Source organism: Protomyctophum parallelum (assembly GCF_964188405.1).
Source record: "Protomyctophum parallelum genome assembly, chromosome: 20".
In the NCBI taxonomy this organism is placed as follows: domain Eukaryota; kingdom Metazoa; phylum Chordata; class Actinopteri; order Myctophiformes; family Myctophidae; genus Protomyctophum; species Protomyctophum parallelum.
Window position 1 is genome coordinate 19,148,709 of NC_139718.1, and position 20,486 is coordinate 19,169,194.

Sequence of the window (20,486 nt, forward strand, 5' to 3'; positions counted from 1 at the left end):
TAGAATATAAGGTCACACAAGCTGAAAACCTCATGTCCTTCAGGGAGGCATTACTTTGCTTAAATTTACATTTACAAGTGGCTACAGAGATGACAGGAATCGAGGAAACGGATTTGATCCAACGGTGAAAGATCTCATCAAACATAGTTGTCAAGACTCTCAAAGCACCCTGGCCTTAGGAAGTCGTTTGGAAACTGTCCAGATGGCACTTTAGACATTATTGGTTCAAATGTGAGCACTCACCCCAAGCCTCGTCAATGCCCTTGTAAGAGGCAATGGCATGAGGGAAGTCTAAACTATATTGACATTTACCGGCCTTGAGGAAAACCTTACTATCAGTCCATTTGTGGCAGTCGGCTATGCTTCAGTTGGCAAAAGGAAACTCATTTAAGTTTACATTCACTTTTCCAGCAAGTTAGCAAAGTGAACGGACAATGAAATAAAAGAAAATCAGTCATGAACTTCCGTTCCATTATTCGACTTCCAACAATGCTTAACCAAATGAAATCGTGGCCGGTCAAGCAACATTAATTGGTTAAGGTGACAAAACAAAAATAAAAGCTGTAGGCCTATCCTGACTCCTGCACCTGTGAACAGGCCATTACTGAAGCTGCTTCATCGTGTCATCATTTGGCTCTTTTAACCCTTCTTCTCTCCATCAGACAAAGTAAGCCATTTTGAAAACTCATTTATTTACGCAATTGAGCATCAAGTTAACATTTTCTCAATTTGCCCCCGTGGGCATGGATTCTGCGTTCAACGGACATGGTGGCATGCCCAAAAACCAAAGGCACAAAATAACGGACACATGTAAAACAAAAGGGATGGAACCACATGGCAGCTACAGTTGGCTCCTGAGACCTCTGGGCACCTTTTTTTTATACATTTATTTATTTTAATTTGTATTTTATTTTACATTTACAAAAATGTTATAAATGGGGGCCAAATATTTATAATCATTCTTAATGACATTTTATTTAATGCTACAAACGTGTGGATAGCCAGTCATTTGAGCATAAACAAGATGTTGAAGGGTAAATTTAGGATTGATATACATAACTGTATACCGTTAGATTTAGTCTGCATTTTTCTTACATTTTGTAAACGGAAACATCCAATTTAACATTGAGGTGCCTACTCGATCTGTATTCGAACCAAAAATGAGTCAATTTAAAAAAAGCACTCTCACGAGTTGACTTTACAGGTGTTCATTTAATCCGAAGGATTTCAGGGGTAGCTGTTCAGGGAAGAGATCATACAAACACTGCACTGTACATACAGATTTACATTGTTGTGAGGGCATTATGTATGACCAATGTCTGGTCTCCGGGACAAGCAGTTCTCTGTACAATAAAAAAAAGAAAAGAAAAAGCAACAAAGCCGAGGTTAAGCATTCCAATTCTAGACCTTCCGGAATGTTTTAACTCCCCCACAACTCTCTCTGCACATTTCCCCGCCGTTTACATAGGTCAATCTGGGTCATGAAACACTGTCCCGAGTGCTGCGTCATGTACTATTTAACAGAAAATATACTACACTGTAATATACAGTGGACTTTCATTAAAAAATGTTCAGTCTCGGCTTTGTGAATTTCGGACACAACTGCAATGTATGCAAGCTGGAATGTGGCCAAGTTCGAGGGAGCGATCACCGCTATCATTTTTATTCAAATCCGGTGGGGGGGTGTGTGGGGAGTTCACATTGGAAGGCCGGAAGATTTAGAAACGGGACTCAAACTAAGCAGAACGCAGGGATGAGAAACGTACGTGGAATTAAGTGAGACCAGTTTTTTTTGCCCCATCTCTCTGAATGAACGCAGTGATCACCACTTGTTTGGTTAAAGGAGTCTCTGTGTCCAAGTGGTTTAACCGTGCTGTGGCATGGGGGCCACACTGCCTGCCCACACACCCCCCAACATCATCAGTCCCTTGCTTTTTGATTTCGTAAAACCATTTTGTTCTTTTACCCCAAAACCCACCCACCCACCCACCCGCCCGCCCCTTTCCGCTTTTTGTTTTCCGATAATAAAATCAAAACCTCAGAAAAATAAAATGAAGACCATATATAACTGTTTTCCTTTCAACTGATTGGGTGTGATTGGTGGTTTCATTCCTCTTCACTCTCATTCTTGTGTTCCATGTCCTCTTCTTCCCCGTTGGCTTTGGATTCCTCTTCGTCCTGATCCTCCTCATCCTCCTCCTCGCCTGCTTGCCCGTCCTTGCCTTCTTCCATCGTCTCCTCCGTTACCTCGTCTTCGTCCCAGTTCTGCGGAGAAAGAAAAGAAAACACATCAGTCAGGCCTAGTGCCGTCCTTCAAATATGGCCTTGCAGTTGGCGGTCCAATGACGTTGTCCATCTGTGACTAGGGCTGTCCCGTATCCAATTTAACTTTAAGATTGTCACAAATAATTGCGATCACAGATTTCATTGTGTTTTGTCGTTGAACACTGAAACATAATAATATATATTTAATATCCGTTTAACTTTTAGGCTTCGAAATCAAAAATTGCACAGGGCAGAACTGTGCCAGGGACGTAATCCCGACGTCTTTGCAATGGGTTTTAAAGACGTCCTCTCTTTTTTTATAATGGGAGAATTGGCACTCAGAGCCTAAACTGGTGACCACCAGGTGGCGCTGAAGGAGTAATGAAATTACAGACATTTAATAATTTCATTAAAAAAATTGAAATAAAATAGAGGAAATAGCTGATCTACAAGCTTACAATGTGATACGTTGCAAGCTTGTAGATCTGCCATTTCTGCTTTTTTTTATTTGAAAATGTATTAAAATATTCTAACATGGAAACAATGACAATTATCTAAAATAATTGCCATTATCGCAAATAATTGTGACTAGAGGATTATGTAATGATTGTGACAAGCTTATCTGTGACTTACGTCAGAGTCTTCATCCCGGAGGCCTTCATCACCGGAGGCCTCATCTTCGTCAGATGACTCTGTTAAAAAGGGCGGAGAGGAAACGAATCCATCAAGAGGTCCGGGAAACCGAGGCCTCGTTCTCAAGCTCAACATGGCGTGCATGCACAGAAGGACCAAAGCATACAGCTCAACATGGCGTGCATGCACAGAAGGACCAAAGCATACAGCTCAACATGGCGTGCATGCACAGAAGGACCAAAGCATACAGCTCAACATGGCGTGCATGCACAGAAGGACCAAAGCATACAGCTCAACATGGCGTGCATGCACAGAAGGACCAAAGCATACAGCTCAACATGGCGTGCATGCACAGAAGGACCAAAGCATACAGCTCAACATGGCGTGCATGCACAGAAGGACCAAAGCATACAGCTCAACATGGCGTGCATGCACAGAAGGACCAAAGCATACAGCTCCAAAAAGGAAAGAAGCTCGTGTCGAGCAGGGCTCATTTATCTTTGAATTCCCCACAGGGAGCGACAGACAGTGATTTGCATTTCAATACTAGGCGGTGCCGTTTGGGTTATGACAACGCAATACACACTCCTGTGTCTGGACAGATAATGATGTCAATATGATTTGTGGAGGGGAATGCGACCCCACCAGGACACACCCTGTCTCCTGCAGATAGCGTAGGACCAGAAATTATCCCCAGCACCATCAGCTATGGATGAAGTATTCCTCATCATCCATGTTACATCCCAAATTACAAATTGGACAGTAAACCGTAAACACCTTTGGTATTTCACACATGCATCTGCTTGATTTATGACAGTGTATCCATTACATGAATAACTTAAATTTTTACTTTACAGACACGCCCTCCCTCCTTTATAAGCAACTTTAAACTCAACGTTAACCACATTAGTCATTGAAAAATGAAACGACTGATATTGTCCTAATGCATGAGAACTCATGCATTTTTCAATTAGTTATTTCATTATGTTAATATTTTCTGTCCATGTTTGAAATGCATGAAATTTCATGCATGAAATATGTAATTGCAGAACGCTACTACATGCAGGGCTAAATGTCAAACAGCATGAACATGTGACCAAACCAACCATCATCTGTATGGGCTGGGGGTCTACCGAGCAGAGTTGAGATGGTAGCGTTCAAGAGAATTAGACGTGAAAATGAGCCCTGTATAGGATAGCCCAAGCCACCCCTTGTGCTGCCACTGCCGTCAGAGTGGCCAGTAGAGTCGCGGGATGGGAACCTTGAACAGATTCCAGGCTCCCCCAGAGTTTGCATAGAAGTGTCCTTGAGCAAGACTCTGAACCCCTAACTGCTCCCGATGTGCAGGTTGGTGCCTTGCATGGTTTCCTCCGCCATCGGTGAGTATGAATGGGTGAATGTAATGCACTATGTAAAGCGCTTTCGATAAAAGCACTATACAGGGGCGGCGCTGGCCAAGTGGTCCAGGCGCATGCCACAAATAGGCCTTGGCCTGACAGCGTGTTCGAGTCCCGTTCATGACGACCTTTGCTGCATGTCTCTCTCCCTCTTTCCTGTCAGTCTTCACTGGATACTATCAATAAAGGCAAACAAGCAAAAAATCTTTAAAAAAGCGCAAATACACTAGTATTTACCCAACAAGGGCCTGGGTTTAAACCCAAAACTGAGCTCTCCCTGTGGAGAGTCATGATTTTGCTCTACTAAAGATGGTGGTCCCCAGGTACTGCTTAGTGACTGCCCAGTGCCCACTGATGCAACCTTTTAAGATTAGGGCTGCAACTATCCATTATTTCCTGGTGGCAGAGGTGCACCAGTCACAGGTCTGACTGGCACCTGAACATAGGTCCTGCAACTGTGTTGAGTTTGTGTATGCTCTGAGCAGCAACATTGCCCCCATGGAAAGATGCCACGTTTGTCCTTTCAGGATAAGGCAGGTGGAAGCTAGAGTTCTGTTAACATAAGATCAAGTTCCGTGAGACTGGTAAATGGTGCATTTATATAGAGCTTTACATAGATTGAATGTGTGTGAATATAATGCACATACACTGATGAAACCATGCAAGGCACCAGCCTGCAAACAGGAGCAATTAGGGGGGTTCAGAGACAAGGACACTGCGACACCAACTCTGGGGGATCCCGGGATCGAACTAGGAACCTTGCGATTCCCTTCCGGCTGCTCTAGCGGCCACTCTACCCCTGAGCCACTGCCGCCCGACTGGTGAAGTAGAAGACAGACTGCCAAGTTAAGTGACCGTCCCAGGAAGACGACACCCCCAGTTTCTCACTCTTGCTTCACTCACTGAGGAACCATAAGCTTTCACAGGCAAGATTTGCACAACGGTACCACAGACATATCTGTCAAAGTTGACCCATGCTCAGGTGGCAGACTGCCAGTCACACACACACACACACACACACACACACACACACACACACACACACCTTATTAAATTATTAAACATTTTAGATTAGCTTGTAAGGTAAATTTATTTACCCCTGTTAGGACTGGGTAAAAAAGAAAGCTCCAACTTCCCCCACAGGCATCAATACAAGTCTAACCTTAAATACTTACTGGAATTAAAAATACGTTTTTCACACTTTTAGACCACATCTGTGGTCATATGGGCATACCAAATAGGGATGTGTAAATGTGTCCAAAATGAAAATCGATTTGTATAATTCAATATTAACGATTAATCGATTAATCGTTTTGTGGGGGGGGGGGGGATTTCTTTTTTCTTTTCTTTTTTAAATGAACCCTACAAATAAAAAAAATCTTCCCCCCAAGGGGTACCTAAGTCAAAAAAGTTTGGGAACCCCTGATGTAGTTGATTAACAATAATTGTAACTCTTGAGTTAATAAGGGTCCATTTGGTTACTAACTCCATCTTTTAAATGAGGACCACTGGTGGTCCCTGGACCACTGTTGATCCAATTGATCACCATAGCAACCCCAGCCTAGGCCTGATTAGTTAAATTCCCAACACCTGCTAAATCTTCCAAACCTGTATCTTGATTGGAATCAATCTCCACTCACACTCCTCTCAGTCATGCAGCTACACAGACACATCCCAGGCACACTTTGGTAGGCCTATAGCCCTGTCCTGTTTGGATGACAATATTGCCTTTCCAACAGATTTTCATTTTTAAAAAAAACGAGAAAAAAAAAGAAAAAGAAAAAAACGATTATCGATTATTAATTTTCATAATCGATTTCGGGTCCTATCAACGATAATCGATTAATCAGACCCATCCCTACCAAACAATATAGGGTAGAAATAACCCACATAGTAGTAAACTGGTACAGCCAGAAAACACCTCCCAAAGCTCAAGCAGCTTCCCACTGATGAACTTGTTTCCATGAACCCCCTGTGCCCTCGGACCGCTAGCAGGGCATGGAAACACACACGGCTCACCTTAATTACATCATGGAAGCCAATTTTCTAGGTGGTTCAATAAAGTGTTCTTATACAGTTATACGGTAATGAGAAATGAGGCCGAACAGAGCGGGGTCTTGTTGTTTCTGCTCTTATAGGGGGGGGATCCTGAACGCTGCCTGTCTGTCCAGTTGCCAAGCAACAGGAATCTTGTTTGCATGCAAGTGCATCGGTCGAGAGTGACTGCGTGGAATGCCAAAAAGAATTGGCTACATAAATCCGTTTGCGTATTCGTTCAGACATTTTGATAGAGAAGACACTCCACAGTGTCAACAGCTCATTTGAAAGAAGGTAATGAATGACAGTTAATTAAGTGAGTGGTTCTCACGCCCCCCCCCCCCCCCCCCCCACACACACACACACACACGCACTTTGATATGAATTAAGTCCACAGACAGAACCTCTCTGGGAGCACAATGGACAGAGACACTGCAAAATGTTGTTCATTCAACTCTGAGGGCACAAATGGGAACCACTGCCAAGAGTTACAGACCCATAAAAGATCCATTTGGACCCCTGGTGGTCCCTGGACCCAACTTTGAGAACCGGTGAATTCAAATTAATTGCCAAAAAGAAGAATATATAATAAACACCGCCATGGGGATAGGCTGTGGAGGTAGTGATGTCATGCGTGTTAGTGTGACAGAGGCCCCTGGCTCCACTGTTGGTGACCAATCATCTGAAATGCCCCGAGCTCGTCCAAGGCAAATCATCCCTTTATAGGCCCAATTAGGCAATTATTGATTGCAGGTAATTCAACTGGCAGCAGTGCATGGCTTTCAACCAACACACAATGTCAATGATGGCTCACTTGTTTCAGCACAAGAAGCCATTTTGAAGAAAACTGTAGACGTAACAGTAATACTGATATAGGGATTTATACTTGATCGAATGCCATGTCGCTTGCCGATAAAAGGGTAGATCTACATGCTCATAACAGGATACGGCACCCGGTATATACAGTATATCTTGTTCTGGCTTACTGTAAATCACTCTGGACTCTCGTCTACTAAATGCCTAAATTGTAGATAATATAGTAGTAATTATTTAGCGTGCGACACTGGCACTTGCACAGCTAAGCCCAAACCGGTCGTGATAAATTCTCCCGAGGGCATTACTTAAGCCCAGGGGTTAAATGACATCTTAAAACTAATCTCACAAAACAATACATTTACTTCTCTCATCGAATGCAAGTCTATAGGATGCAAACACATTTGGGAAAAAAAGAGATAAAGTGGGCTAGGGCCAGAAAAGAGTGAGACGGAGGGGAGCAGTGTGCAAGCTTCTTACCTTCCTCATAAACCAGCCTAGCCGTGTGGTCCACGCCTGTGGCTGTGTTGCTGCGGTCATTTGTCGCCACCTGGTGGTGGACAGGGGGAACAATGCATCAATGAAGCAGTGAAGACCAGATTCAGAAGATGCACATAGTTTGAAATGTTTGCATATCAAGGACCAAACGATTGGCCAGTGGTGAAAAATAGCCTTAGAATGAAGCGTGGTTCAATTGTTTAAACTGTTGCTTATTATGCTGGGGAACCCCACTTTGAGAAGCACGTTAAATCAATATTCTGCATAGTGTCCGTAGGCGGTTGTAACAACAGGGATATAAATTGAAAGGGCCGACAATTGAATGCCTTTCGTGGTGTGTGTGTATGTCGAGACGCAGTGGTGGAAATTAACTAAGTACATTTACTTAAGTACTGTACATTTTGAGGTATTTGTACTTGAGTTTGTCAAATTTTCTGTACTTATTACAACTTTATTTATTACTTTGTAGATTTTGATTATTAATACAAAACATATTAACCACTTATATATTAACACTAATATATTAGCTCTATACACTTTTCAGTCATTTAAAAATAGCCAATGTACAAGCTTTGAAAACATGAAATTGGTCATTCTGCATAATGAGTACTTTCTACTGTTGGTACTTTTTAAGCACATTTGTACTTTTACAAGAGGACATTTTGAATTCCGGACTAGTATTTCTACATTGCAGTATGTTTACTATTACTTCAGTGAAACATGCGACGACTGGAGAGACGTACCTGTGATATTAGCAGAAAGAGTTTTCCATGCAGCTTCGTTAGCTTGTGGGCTAACCTCACTCTGGTCTCTATCATGTGATACAACACTCCAAGTTGGGTGACCAGGTCAGGAAGCTGTTGGACCCACACACACAAGTTTGTATTACTCTTCTTGTGAGGAGATCAACATTTCAGAATGGCAATTTCATAGATGGCGTTTTTAACCCCAACCCTAAAAGCACAACACTGGTACCCGAATAATTATACGGAAATCAGGCATAATCCCAATCACTAAACATCTAATCCTAACCACAACCTGAATCTTTTCTCAAGTGTTAAGCCTTACTCTGAAAATATATGTACATTTCTTTCACAATAAACAACCATTTATCTTGTGAGGACCAGGCAAATGGTCCCCACAATGTCCATTTCTCAAATTCTACTATATATGGGGAGTGGGGACATTTGGCCCTCACAAGTAAATACAAGTACACTCACACACAGATCAGTCACTGTCAAAGCACACCATGAAATCACAGCAATAAGCAGAGTCCAGATTTCTTTTCAGCGATTCCAATGATGACAACATGTACAAGTGGCAGCAATTCTGCAGCAAGTCTCTACGTTTTCTAATGGAGAAATGGATCAAATACAAAAAGCCACTTCCATCCGGGCTGTACAGCTATTTGGACAGACCAACATTATGAATCATGACTACGGCATGGCCAAACCAAAACATGAACATCTGAGGCACATGGTCTCACCACGTCCGTCTTTTCTGTCTGTCTGTTCATTGTACCATACGTTGTTGTCTTAACCACATTTAACTCTGTTGCCCTTCGGGCCCGTCATTATAGGGGACACTAAGAGTTTCACAAAATAGCCAATCTGCAATGCTCAACTCATTGAATTTACACACTGCGTTTCGAGCTTGTGGTTCGGCAACTTTTGATGCTTGTGTGACGCTGTAGGGTGTTCATTTATGAATGAAAAAACCCAAAACGTTAAAATATGGAGATAAGGTTTCTGCCCGAAAGCGACAATATTCTAGTCGTAGAATGAATGCTGGGACTCACCGAGGACAGGTACGAGGTGTGGTGCGTGAGTACAGCCTTGAGCCACCGGACCATCAGTATCGCCCTGTGGAGATGATAGCACAGCTGCTATTTGCATTGTCAAGCACCAGGGATCTTCAGAAAATGCTGTTTTAGTGTGTCGTGCAAATTACTTTAAAACCAAGACAGTTAGTCTAAGGCCTTATAATCTTTCAAGACAAATTCTGCGAACAGCAGAACGCAGTAAAAAAGGAAGGAAAAAATGATTATCTTTCACAGGATTGTTAGATTTGTTCATTTTTGTGCGGGCAGCTTAAGTAAATTTCACTTACTGAAATGGATGTCCCTGCAGTCTCTTGGTGATCTGGAAAGAAGAATATAAGATAGCTTAATCTTGCAAAAGTTGCAAAGAACAAAACAAAACAGGTTTTTCTTCCAAGGTTAGGTCGAAGTTCCTTGGAATGATTTTGCCTTTGCCTTTCTTTTCCTTTTTGCAATTCTATTTTCTATTACCCTTTTCCTCCCAATTTAAGTTGTTTGGACAATTTCCCCCTCGTACAGTAGTCACTGCTTCTTCTACTTGTATCAGAGGAGACACACTTGCCTACGACCTCCCTAACACTTCAATCAGTACATGTGCCACTGCCATTCCGCTTCTTTTCACTTTTAGTTTTGTCACCTGACAAATGAAGGAGTATCATCAGGAGGACTTTAACACGTGCAGAGGAACACGCCATTCCTCTCAATTTAGCATCCTTGCCGGGGTGCACACGCAGATCCGACACACCAAAGGTCTGAAGAGTGGGGACATGCGATGGTCCGACATGCGCTGCTCCCGTGGGTTATGGTTAGGGATTGAGGTTTCGGATCAATAGTATGTCGGAACCAGGGGGGCAGTCAGCCAGATATTTCGTGAAGCCTCATTTGAAATCGGTAGTTCATATAATGGCCTGTTGTGGCGCTGGACCGGACCCAAAAAGCCCTATTTTGGCCCAACTTCACCTAGACTGTATTACCTTAATAAACATGGTCATGAATACTTTCTTCTTCCAGTCACTAGTTTAAAGTCTCATTTCTAATGTCATAATATTCTTTTTGGAAAATTATGGTCCCATTAATTAAAAGAAAAGAATACCATCGCGTATGTTCTGAGGGGCGTGGCTACCATTACAGTCTATGATCGGGATTCCCCTCCCACTCGAGTCAAAATAAAAACCAACGGAGAAGAAGGGGGGGAAGTCCCGCCTCGTTGTCTGGGCAGCCAATGACCAGCTGGTATACAAAACGGAGCCAGCCAATGGCCAGCTGGTACCAAAGATGGCGACTTACATCAGGAATTAGCATATTATTACAGGCTTCATTTTACGTTCATGTTAGACCCGGGGAACGCTTTGTCCATATTTTTTACAGTCTATGGTCGGAACTCAAGCCTGTACCCTGCTTGCTCGCGCCCTGACCCACCGGTATGAGTCGTTAGCACCACCACGACAGAGGTCCTCTCTCCAGCAGTCATCACAGCCAGCTGTGTTTGTTGGAGCGGCCGGTCAAGCCGGATTCACCACAATGTTGGCTAAGAAACTTCACTGCTACACCACACCGGATGCCCTTTCTTTTTACTATAGGTGTAAGTACAACAAGTGTTTCATAAGCTCTGCCCTGCACTTACCACTTCCACTAATGGCAAGACAGCTGGGAGAGGTAACCGTGCTACCGTCTTCCTTATTATCATTTCCTTTCGGGTCTGGAAAACTTTCTGCAAGGGAAAAAGACAAAAAGGGAAAATGATTCAGCATGTTGAGTGAAAATGTCACATGACAGGTTAGGTTGGCATTAGCCTGAGCTAACGTGTTAGGTTTCTGGTCTAGAGGGGCGGGTCGCGGCTGAGATTTGCGCACGCCCTGATTGGATCTCATCGATCTGTCCGTCACCCACGGCCCCTCCTCTCCCCCCTAGTGCAGCGCTACGTCACATAATTTGGAGCGACGCCCACCCGGAAGGGTTGACTCCCACTTTTAGACCAGAGCGGCCAATGCGTTCCTCCAGGCTTTCAATTTTTGCACCAACAAAAATGAAAGCCTGGTACCGAGGCTAGGTTGGCATTGACATTTATGTAGACGCCCCAACGGCTCAAGACGCAACAGGTCAGGCCAGGAAATATTCCTTTAATAGCTTGGGCAATGTGGCATTTGAAATTACTGTTCTTAGATATTCATCATCAGAAACTGCCAGGAGTGTGGCGCCATAGATGGGACTGGGCCCATAAAAAGCCTCTTCGCTCTGGCTGGATTTTGGCTTGGACATCAACTTTGCAGGGTTGGGGTCAAATCCCGAAGACATTAGCTAAAATTACCATTAGTCCCTTCAGATTCTGGTCAGAATGCATAAGCAAAAGCCCAACATTTTACTTACCAAGAGATGAAAGATTGTGCGTTTGCATGACAGTAATTGATAATTAATAATGAATTAATAACATTATTTCAGAGTTTGCAAGCTTTTTTGGCAAGTGTACTTACATTTAGGATGTTGCTATCATTGCTCTCCAAGCCCTGCACCAGCAGCACTGCAAAGTTGTCCGTCTGTAAAGAGGGTGGGCCCTTGGGTCCTCCTGCCTTTTCACCGGAGACGGTAGACAGATCGATTTCACCCAGCCGCTCCTCTATCGACATCTATAGTGGGGAGAAGGTAGGGGGCACAGAGATAGAAATGGAACCATCAGGTGAGAGAAGCCAACAACCTTGCCATTATATCAGATCAATGTTTGATGCAGTGCAACACGTGAACAGATCTTTTCATGTGAACAGCGGTACTCTAGGTGACGATATTGTGGTTGTACGGACCTATATTTCTTTATTAACTTAGCTGGAAGACTCCAATACCATTAACCACAATAAGACAACAGAAGCAATTCGGTAGCAGTTGGCAGAAAACACCGACTTGGCATTACTTCAGGAAAGATAGCACGACATACCTCTTTTGTATCTGCGCCTTTTTTCCTCTTCTCTGATCCTTGTGAGGCTGCCTTCAGGGGCGCTTGGTGACCGGGAAGCCCTGGGATCAATATTTTGCTCTTAGCATTGACTATTGGCGTTTTCACCTGAAAAGAAGTGACAATTTCCTGGTTCACATACATAACTGGTGTGGCGTCTTGTGCAGACCGGGTGACACGCTAAAAGGTCAAGACTGAAAAGCAATGAATACAAAGATATGTGTATCCTCTGAAAAGGGCTGGGGGTGATACCTTAGAGACTGTGCTTTCCATGGAGAGGGAAAGGGTGGTCTTGATATCTCGCGTCAAACAGACGTGTGTCTCGGCTGTGTTGAACTCCTACAGGCGGGGAGGAAGGAGGTAGAGAATGAGGTCAAAACACGGTAAAGTCAGGTACTGTAGACCACTGGTTCAAAAACCCTTTCGCTTGAGATTTGCCGTTTCCCCGAGTCCCAAACTAGTTACAATAACACAAATGGGTCCCAGGCCACTGTTTGGGAAACAGCGGCTGTAGAAGGACGGACATAAAAACAAAGTTCATCTGTGCCCAGCGGCTGCAGAGGAAGAGCACTCACCACTTTCTCCATGACTGGCTGTAGGTGGTTGCCATAGGCCAGCATCACTGTCCGCGTGTCAGCACAGAGGCCTGCTGCGAGCAAGGGGATGGGACGCGGGGTGTCCTCCACACCAGACATCTGCACCGTACAGGAGGGTGACAATGGCTTCTTACATGGCCTGGGGACGGGAAAAGAGATCCATGGAGTGACTCAGACATCTAATCTGTTTGTCCAAACGGAATGGAAATAAAACAAATAATGTTCAGCCTGGCCGTACAAAAAGGTTCTTCTTACCCGTTTAAAAAGTGCTCAAAGAGATGCAACTGTCCGTCCTTACACACCACCGCCAGCCTCACCGCCTGGGGGAAGGAAGGAAAGCACCCAACATTAAACCCATTAAAACCAGGAAAGCATCCGTGTCATTTTAGAATTTTGTGTTGGCTATTCAAAAAGAGCAGATATACAAGTGCTTGGTGTAAGAAGTGACACGCTGCAAGCTTGTCCATCTGCTATTTTTGAACATTTTGTGAGAAAGTGTGTGAAGGCATCGGTCGTCGACAATGTTTCACAGCAAGACTACGGCCCGAGTCCATTACGCTAATCAGTGAATATATATCACCGCTGATACATTGTGTGTTATCGTATATAAATCAAGACCTTCCCTACCTTTCCCTTGCTGTCACTGGCAGATAGGTCGATGTGTTGGGGCTCGTCTGTGAGCGTGAAGGACACCACCGAGTTCTTGTCCTTGCCGTCTTCCCGCACTTGCCTGCCGAAAAGAAGAAAGAAGCCGACGTCAGTTTGGGGAAGAGAAGCGGAACACCACCACTCCCATCCCAGGCGGTTTTATTGCGTTTATGAGCGTCTGCCGGCGGACTGTGCACTCACCATACGCTGAGGAGCCGGTCGTGTGTGGCGCCAGACAGGAAGTAGAGGCCGTTGCTGTCCGGGGGTCGCGTGGTGGCGAAGCGCAGGGTCGTGACGGCTGTGGAGTGACCTGTGAATTTCTGCAACGACAGAAAACATTCGCAGTTGGCATCTTCTCAAATGAGATCAAAAAGGGGCCATTAATAAAGTCTACATAAATCTGCCAAAGTAACTTAAGAGGGTTACATTTCTGGCAATTTACTCGACAGACACCATGCATACGATCATAGATCAAGATGGTGGTTTGTTTTGCTACACATAAAGCAACCGCAACAAGACTGAGGACAGTTATTGGTAAGAGCTGCAACAAGTACTCCAGTGATTTATTTTTGTAACTATGCCAGAGTAATATAGCTAATGAACAGATTGACACCAGATGACAGCAAGAAAAATATCCGAGACATTTATTAATAATATCACTCTTTTAGCCTGCAAAGCCTAATATAGCCATAATCATCCAGCCATTTATGCCAATTGGCCAAAAGTTAGATGTGAACACTCACCCTAAACACCTCCTTGGTCTCCAAGTCCCACATCTTGATGGTCAGTCCTGCCGAGAGCAGCAGCTTGCCGTCAGGACTCACACACACACTGGTGACTGACGCACGGTCTGCCTTCCACTTACTGTAAGACACACAGCAACAGTCACAACCAGGGCTGGGCCATAGATAGCACTTACAACTCACTGTCACTCACAACTAGGTCTGGACCATACCACCTCAATCAATATCACCAGGAAGACGCCTGGGGCGAGAAGCATATATGGCACTGGCCATATATGGAGCGTATCTTGTGTGATGAAGTCAGATCAAGATATGGAATGTCAGAACAGGTCATATACCGGTATATATATATAGAGATAGATATATAGAGATATATATAGAGAGATATAGAGATATATCAAAGGGTGGCAGCGGGGGCAGTGTATTGAATGTACAGGGTTTGATGAGGGCCCAGGTAGGGCCGGGCCTTAATTTTCGGGCCTGTTGAGCTGGCTGATGTCACGATAACCTGGGGGCTTGCCTGGGGCGAGCGACAGGGATTTGAGTTAGGGGACAGAGTGACAGGGATTGTGGGTTAGGTGTCAAAAACGCACGGTTTCATAGTTAACTGCGACCTCTGGTCACAATCAACATCACAATGATTTAAACATTTAGAAAATCGTAAAATAGCCGATCTTCAAGCGCAGCCATTTTTGCAAGCCACTATTGTACAACAATGTAGAATATCAGGTAAGAGGTTAATCAGACTAATCGCTTTAGTCGATTATAAAACAGATTAGGGTTTTTTGTGTCGGTTCCTTGATGGAAATATGACAGCTTAATTTCAGAAATACAAATATATATATCTTGATTATTCGATTAACCTACTTGAGCAAGATGAAGTCAGTCATTGGTTATTTCCAGTTAATTGCCCAGTGCTAGTCAACTCAAAACCCATTCCAATATGCCCACCATATTGCTTTGTTTCAGTGACTTTGCGATTTCACAATTCAGGACTCGAGTCACTTTAAATCTGGGATGGATGGCTGCATAGTATTTGGATATAACTCAAATGCAGACATGGGCACAGATGAAGTATGCAAACACATAGGGTGGTATCACCACATGAAAAACATCTATTTTATATGATTACAATAATAGGAAGTCCTGCTTAATATACTAGTGCATAAAAAGAGATAGAGGTAGATTGCAATTGGCAATTTAGAATTTCAAAAATGTCAGGCTGTCTAATGGGCAGTTTGCATTCTTGCATTCATGACTGTTGCACAGGACATGCATTGCATGAGTACATACATAGCTTAAAGCAAAAAAAAAGATAATGTATCTGCTATTAAGTTCAACCTCCATTGCTGGCATATCATTTACTGGGGGCATAGGGGGCGTTTCTGAAACGTATTCTGGCCTAGAAGTACGATGCCAGTCACTGTGTGCTGACCACAGCAACAGTACAACCCTGGGACTTGTTTTAATACACCATATAAAAGCTCACAATGAGCTTGTAGATCTGCCATTTTCAGTGATCGTCCCTCCCCAGAATAGGGACGCTAGAGTTCAAGTGGTTATGTCATGACACCAAATCTCTCTCTACAATGTGTAGACGGCTTCAGCAGAGCGTAAATCATGCATTTCCCTGTGTACAAAATGAGTTGACAACAAACTGTCCTTGATAAGGAGGAATTTGTGAAGGCGTTATCATTTGCGATTTACAACTATGGCATACAGTATAGTGTGAACAACAAAACTGCTGTCGGAAAAATATATACTACAACAGAACAGGGTGAAATTTCCAGACTGCAAGATAAATTCTAAAACGCTACATTTTAGCACATGCGCACAGTACAATTGTAGGTAAGCCAACACTGAGAGGGTTAGGAGGAAAGAACCATGAGAAACTGACAAGCGCGTCTTGCCCGTCTGCAGGTCCCATTCTACAATGTGCGCGTCGTCTGAGCCGCTGTACAATAGGTTGTCCTCCGGATGCCAGTCCACACAGTTCACCCCTCCACTGTGGCCTCCCTCCTGCCAGAGAAATTATACAAAACAATGTTACAAATAAATATTCACAAACAAGCCCATTCGATAGGAAAGTGAAGATTATACACATCGTCACTGTCGGGAGAAGAATCCTCTAATCTCCATATTATTATTTTTAATAATCACACATCGGATTGTATTTGGATCACATGCAGAAGCAGATGTACACAACGGAGCATGTTAAACATGCAACGTCAACGGACGAAGGGTCCAGAATGTTTGACTTTGTCGTGCCGTGTCAAAAGTGTCCCCTTTTTCACTGAACATCCGTCTACCGGTACTTTGTAACCGTCTACGCCATCGCCCTCCCGAGTCCCGCCACGCCGTCCTACTCAGACAGTAGTAATCATCAAGAGTGCAAGGCTTAAGATTGGATCTTTGAACCCCATACACTGACTAGAGTATAGTCTTGCGGCCTGACACTGGATTTGTTTTTGCTTCACACCATTTGCAGGCCTCTCAGCTGATTTGATGATGTTGTCAAGTTAAATGCAATTGCTCTGGAAAGTGCCATAGTACGTGAAATAACACTAGAAATAACATTAGAACTAGATTACAATAATCCCTCTCTTTAGTCCACTTGAAATTAACCTGTGAATATTTACCCCCTCTAGGTGCAGACCAAACTATCGCTATGTGGACCCCCTTCTCGGAGAAGGTCCATGTCAACTAGTCCCCAGCTAAATGTGCCAACTTAATACAGCGTATTAATGTTTTACATTGAGGTAGAACATTGCTGTGAACATATATATACAATATATACATGTTCACAGCAATCAGTGAGAACAAGAGGAGCAAAAGCCTGTGTTTGCAACAACTCCCAATTATCCAGTAAAACTACTGTAAGTAACAACTCAACACACAAATTAGCACGCTTGTTTAGTTTACTGCCAAACAACTGATTATTCAATTGCACTGGGCAACTTCTGTCTATTTGATAAAATATGGCTTCTTGCCTAATCAACTCTGACAGTTCAAAAGTCTGTGTCTGTCAAAAGAGTCAGCCTTACCATCCATCATTTTTACGTGTGAATGCAAATTTCAACAACTATAAACAAACTAACAAAGCACTGATGATGTAGCTTTTTTATTGGTGTAAAACCAGATATTCATTGCCGTGTATTGATATGGTAGACTTGCATTGCTTTGGCAGGAGACAAAGTGATTTTGTTTTACCAAATAGTGGCATTTTGTAGGGTGCCAGGTGGACATTTTTCAACTGGCATTGTGATCAGAAATAGAGATGACCCGGCATCCTAAACAATTTAGGCTCATTGGGTGAAAGTGAAAGTGCAGCGCTAATAGAGCAACACTATGCTACATGAAAAGGGGAAACCTTTGTTAATCCAGTGGGAGAAATTCAGTTTCATCCAGCTGATGGCTGCTCAGGTGGTCATGATAAGCACTGGGTGATCAATATTACGTTTCCATATCGCCGACCCCTACTCAGGCGGGAGCTACAGGGGGTTTAAAGCGTCTCAGAGGGTCATGTTGACCCGAGCTGGCCAGGCGAACGGGTGACACTGACAGCCTCTCTAGCCGCCAAGTTACGGGTTGCCACAAAGTACCAAAAACGTAGGCCTCCCTGTACTGTATTGTCTGTGGTTATTAGACAAACATGATATAAGGCAAGACATATCTCCATAAATTAATTAAGTAGAAAGAAGATGTACAATGTTGTTCTTGCATGTACACTCAGGAAAATGCAGATTGCTTTTCTTCAGATAGATAAAACAGAGGTTTTCAAAATAGCCAAATTATAATAAAAAACACATTTAAAATATTGTCTTTGCCACAACCAGCTTAACCAGATGGAACCCTATGGTTTCCAATGAAGCAGACATTTAATTTCCTACCAATAATCAAAAAGGCATTTCCAACCTGATTTGGGGAAATCAAACCAGTCCAAAGAGCCAAAATTACATTCTGGAGTGAGACTGTGTGTGTCAAATTGGCCTTACTCTTCCAGACTGTCCAAACTCCAAATGTTTTGATATCCTTTTATTCCTTAGAGTAAGTTACTATCTAGATTTTACATTTTTCATGTCACGATCACCAGTGACTTCAAATACAAAACATCATATTTCAGGTCAGGAAGCTTTCAGAGACTTATGTCCCCAAGAAAAGTAAGTCAAATTATGTTACACTTACTACTGGCATGGCCAGTAGTAAGAATATTAAAAACTAAATTATATTGAAGTGCATTTTAACGTCTCGTGTGTCCGTTCACTTTAGCAAGTACAAACAAGTAATATGAACAAGTAACAGAAGTGACCACATATTAAACTTACCAAGGTACAGTGCAATGCCCCTTTCGCCGAGCTGTAGATTAGTACCGTGCCCGTTGCGGTGCCCATTGCCAGCAGGTCTGCCTTGGCTTCCAAATGCCCTGCCTCTGATTTCCTCTTCTTCCTCTGAGGACCCTCCTGAAATCACATAACAACAATTCACACTGATAATCGGCGAGTACGTTTCCTAATTATTAAAGATCCAAATTAATTAACTTACTCAATTTACTGACAGATTTAAAATGATATAAAGACAGTTAACTGGTGAGAATGAGCAATGCCAGTGTCCTCGCATTTGATCTACTATTAGTTCATAATTTAAAATACGACCAATGTACACAATAATGATTCAACACGCGACACAAATACTATATAATCGCATTGCCTTCTAAAGTCCACTGCCATCGTTCTTCTAAGTGACTCTTGGTACACAGAAAAATGACTGCAACAAGTGTCATGGTGGCCCACCAAGCTAGACTGAGCTAAGGCTAATGAAAATAATGTACATTTTAACCTAGAAAAAAATGCTACTACTCTCAAATAACCACCACCCACATCCCAAGGTGTAGTTATGTTTTACTTAGGCGTGCATTTGTGCATTTCATAGATCCTTTACATCGGGTCACACACACGTCAAGCCACGTTTTAGTGTAAAACCGTCTTCCAGGCAGCAACCATGTGCGACAGACATGTGCCATAGTTGCGCAGCAGCTGTGTGTGTTTCAAGCTAGCTCGGCAGCTAACGTGGCTAACCAGGCTAAACAGCACCATTATCACTACTAAACCTGGACGCACCGCTACGAACACCAAACACACGCGTTAGCGACACATTTCGCCCGAGCCGAGTGGCGCTGACACGATTCTAAACGGAGTTGTTCCAAGGAATATAATGGACGGCGCCCCGTGTGTCCCCGACTCCCAGGGCCTCGGCGGAGTCCCCCCGCCTCACGTACCTTGACCGTCCCGCATGGGGCCCATGCTATGCAGGTACAAGTGGCGCTCAGATGGGCCGAGGGCACGTATTCCTGGTGGAGGGTTTTACTGTCCGTGTTCCACACACGCAGCCTGCCGTCCTGGGCACAAAGCGCCAGGTACTGCCGCGATTTGGGGGAGAAGACGCAGGGTAGCCCACCCACAGAAGAGCTAGTGCCTCCGTCGGCCGCCATTTCTGAAGAAACTACACTGGTTGCTGCTGTGGTGTGTGTGCTGTGCGTCTGCGTGACTCCTCACTGACCACGTGTAGCCGAGTCGCGGGCATGCGCATTTCAGCGCATTGGTAACCTCGCGTCACCGTGGAGCAGTGTTTACCAGCCAGGCAAACGCTGGGTCGGGGCGCCGTTTGGGGTCGCGGCCTCGCGAGCCGTGGGTCCTGTTACCCAAAATAAATTTAGACAGAAATATATAATAATGCTATTAATGCATGCATAATGCTTGATTGATAGTCGATGGTTAAACCCCCTGGTGAATTATCTCCCGACAATGACCAGACATGTCAGTTTATACTAGACTATTTTCATTTTTTCAAAATATCACACCTGTGTGAAATGAGCAGTGCAACTATACATTTATTGTTATATAGTTACTGTACTAGTGTACTGTGCTCTGCTCTGTACTGTGATTATTTTAGGAAAAAGTCTTGAAAGTCTTTGAAACATGCAGACCGCAGGGTGCCGGTGACGGTGAGCCTCCCCGTGTCCGGAACGGTGGAGAAATGACAGAGTTACCGTGTGGGGGTCCTCGGGGGGGTCCCCGGAACGAACGTGTTCATGTA

General features: G+C 43.8%; 1 protein-coding gene across 1 annotated transcript; it reads right to left on the reverse strand.

The window, feature by feature from the left end:
- Positions 1-1,972: 1,972 nt before the first annotated feature.
- On the reverse strand, positions 1,973-19,931 carry wdr43 (WD repeat domain 43). The gene is made up of 18 exons (XM_083792184.1): positions 19,669-19,931; positions 18,719-18,853; positions 16,291-16,412; positions 14,394-14,514; positions 13,852-13,970; positions 13,630-13,732; positions 13,258-13,322; positions 12,982-13,141; positions 12,659-12,745; positions 12,389-12,514; positions 11,934-12,086; positions 11,087-11,173; positions 9,753-9,784; positions 9,442-9,505; positions 8,387-8,500; positions 7,626-7,695; positions 2,899-2,957; positions 1,973-2,265 (listed from the first exon to the last, which is right to left on the reverse strand). Exons 1-18 carry the CDS (start codon positions 19,879-19,881, stop codon positions 2,107-2,109), a joined length of 1,989 nt encoding a protein of 662 aa, XP_083648310.1. The 5' UTR covers positions 19,882-19,931; the 3' UTR covers positions 1,973-2,106.
- Between the last annotated feature and the right edge of the window lie 555 nt (positions 19,932-20,486).

Bases quoted from the DNA above. Each gene is read 5' to 3' on its own strand.
- wdr43 (XM_083792184.1), bottom strand. From the start codon at position 19,881: ATGGCGGCCGACGGAGGCACTAGCTCTTCTGTGGGTGGGCTACCCTGC. The intron at 18,854-19,668 runs GTACGTGAGGCG...ATGTGATTTCAG, and splicing joins CCCCATGCGGGACGGTCAAG to GAGGGTCCTCAGAGGAAGAA. The intron at 11,174-11,933 runs GTAAGTACACTT...TTTCCCTTGCAG, and splicing joins ATGATAGCAACATCCTAAAT to AAAGTTTTCCAGACCCGAAA.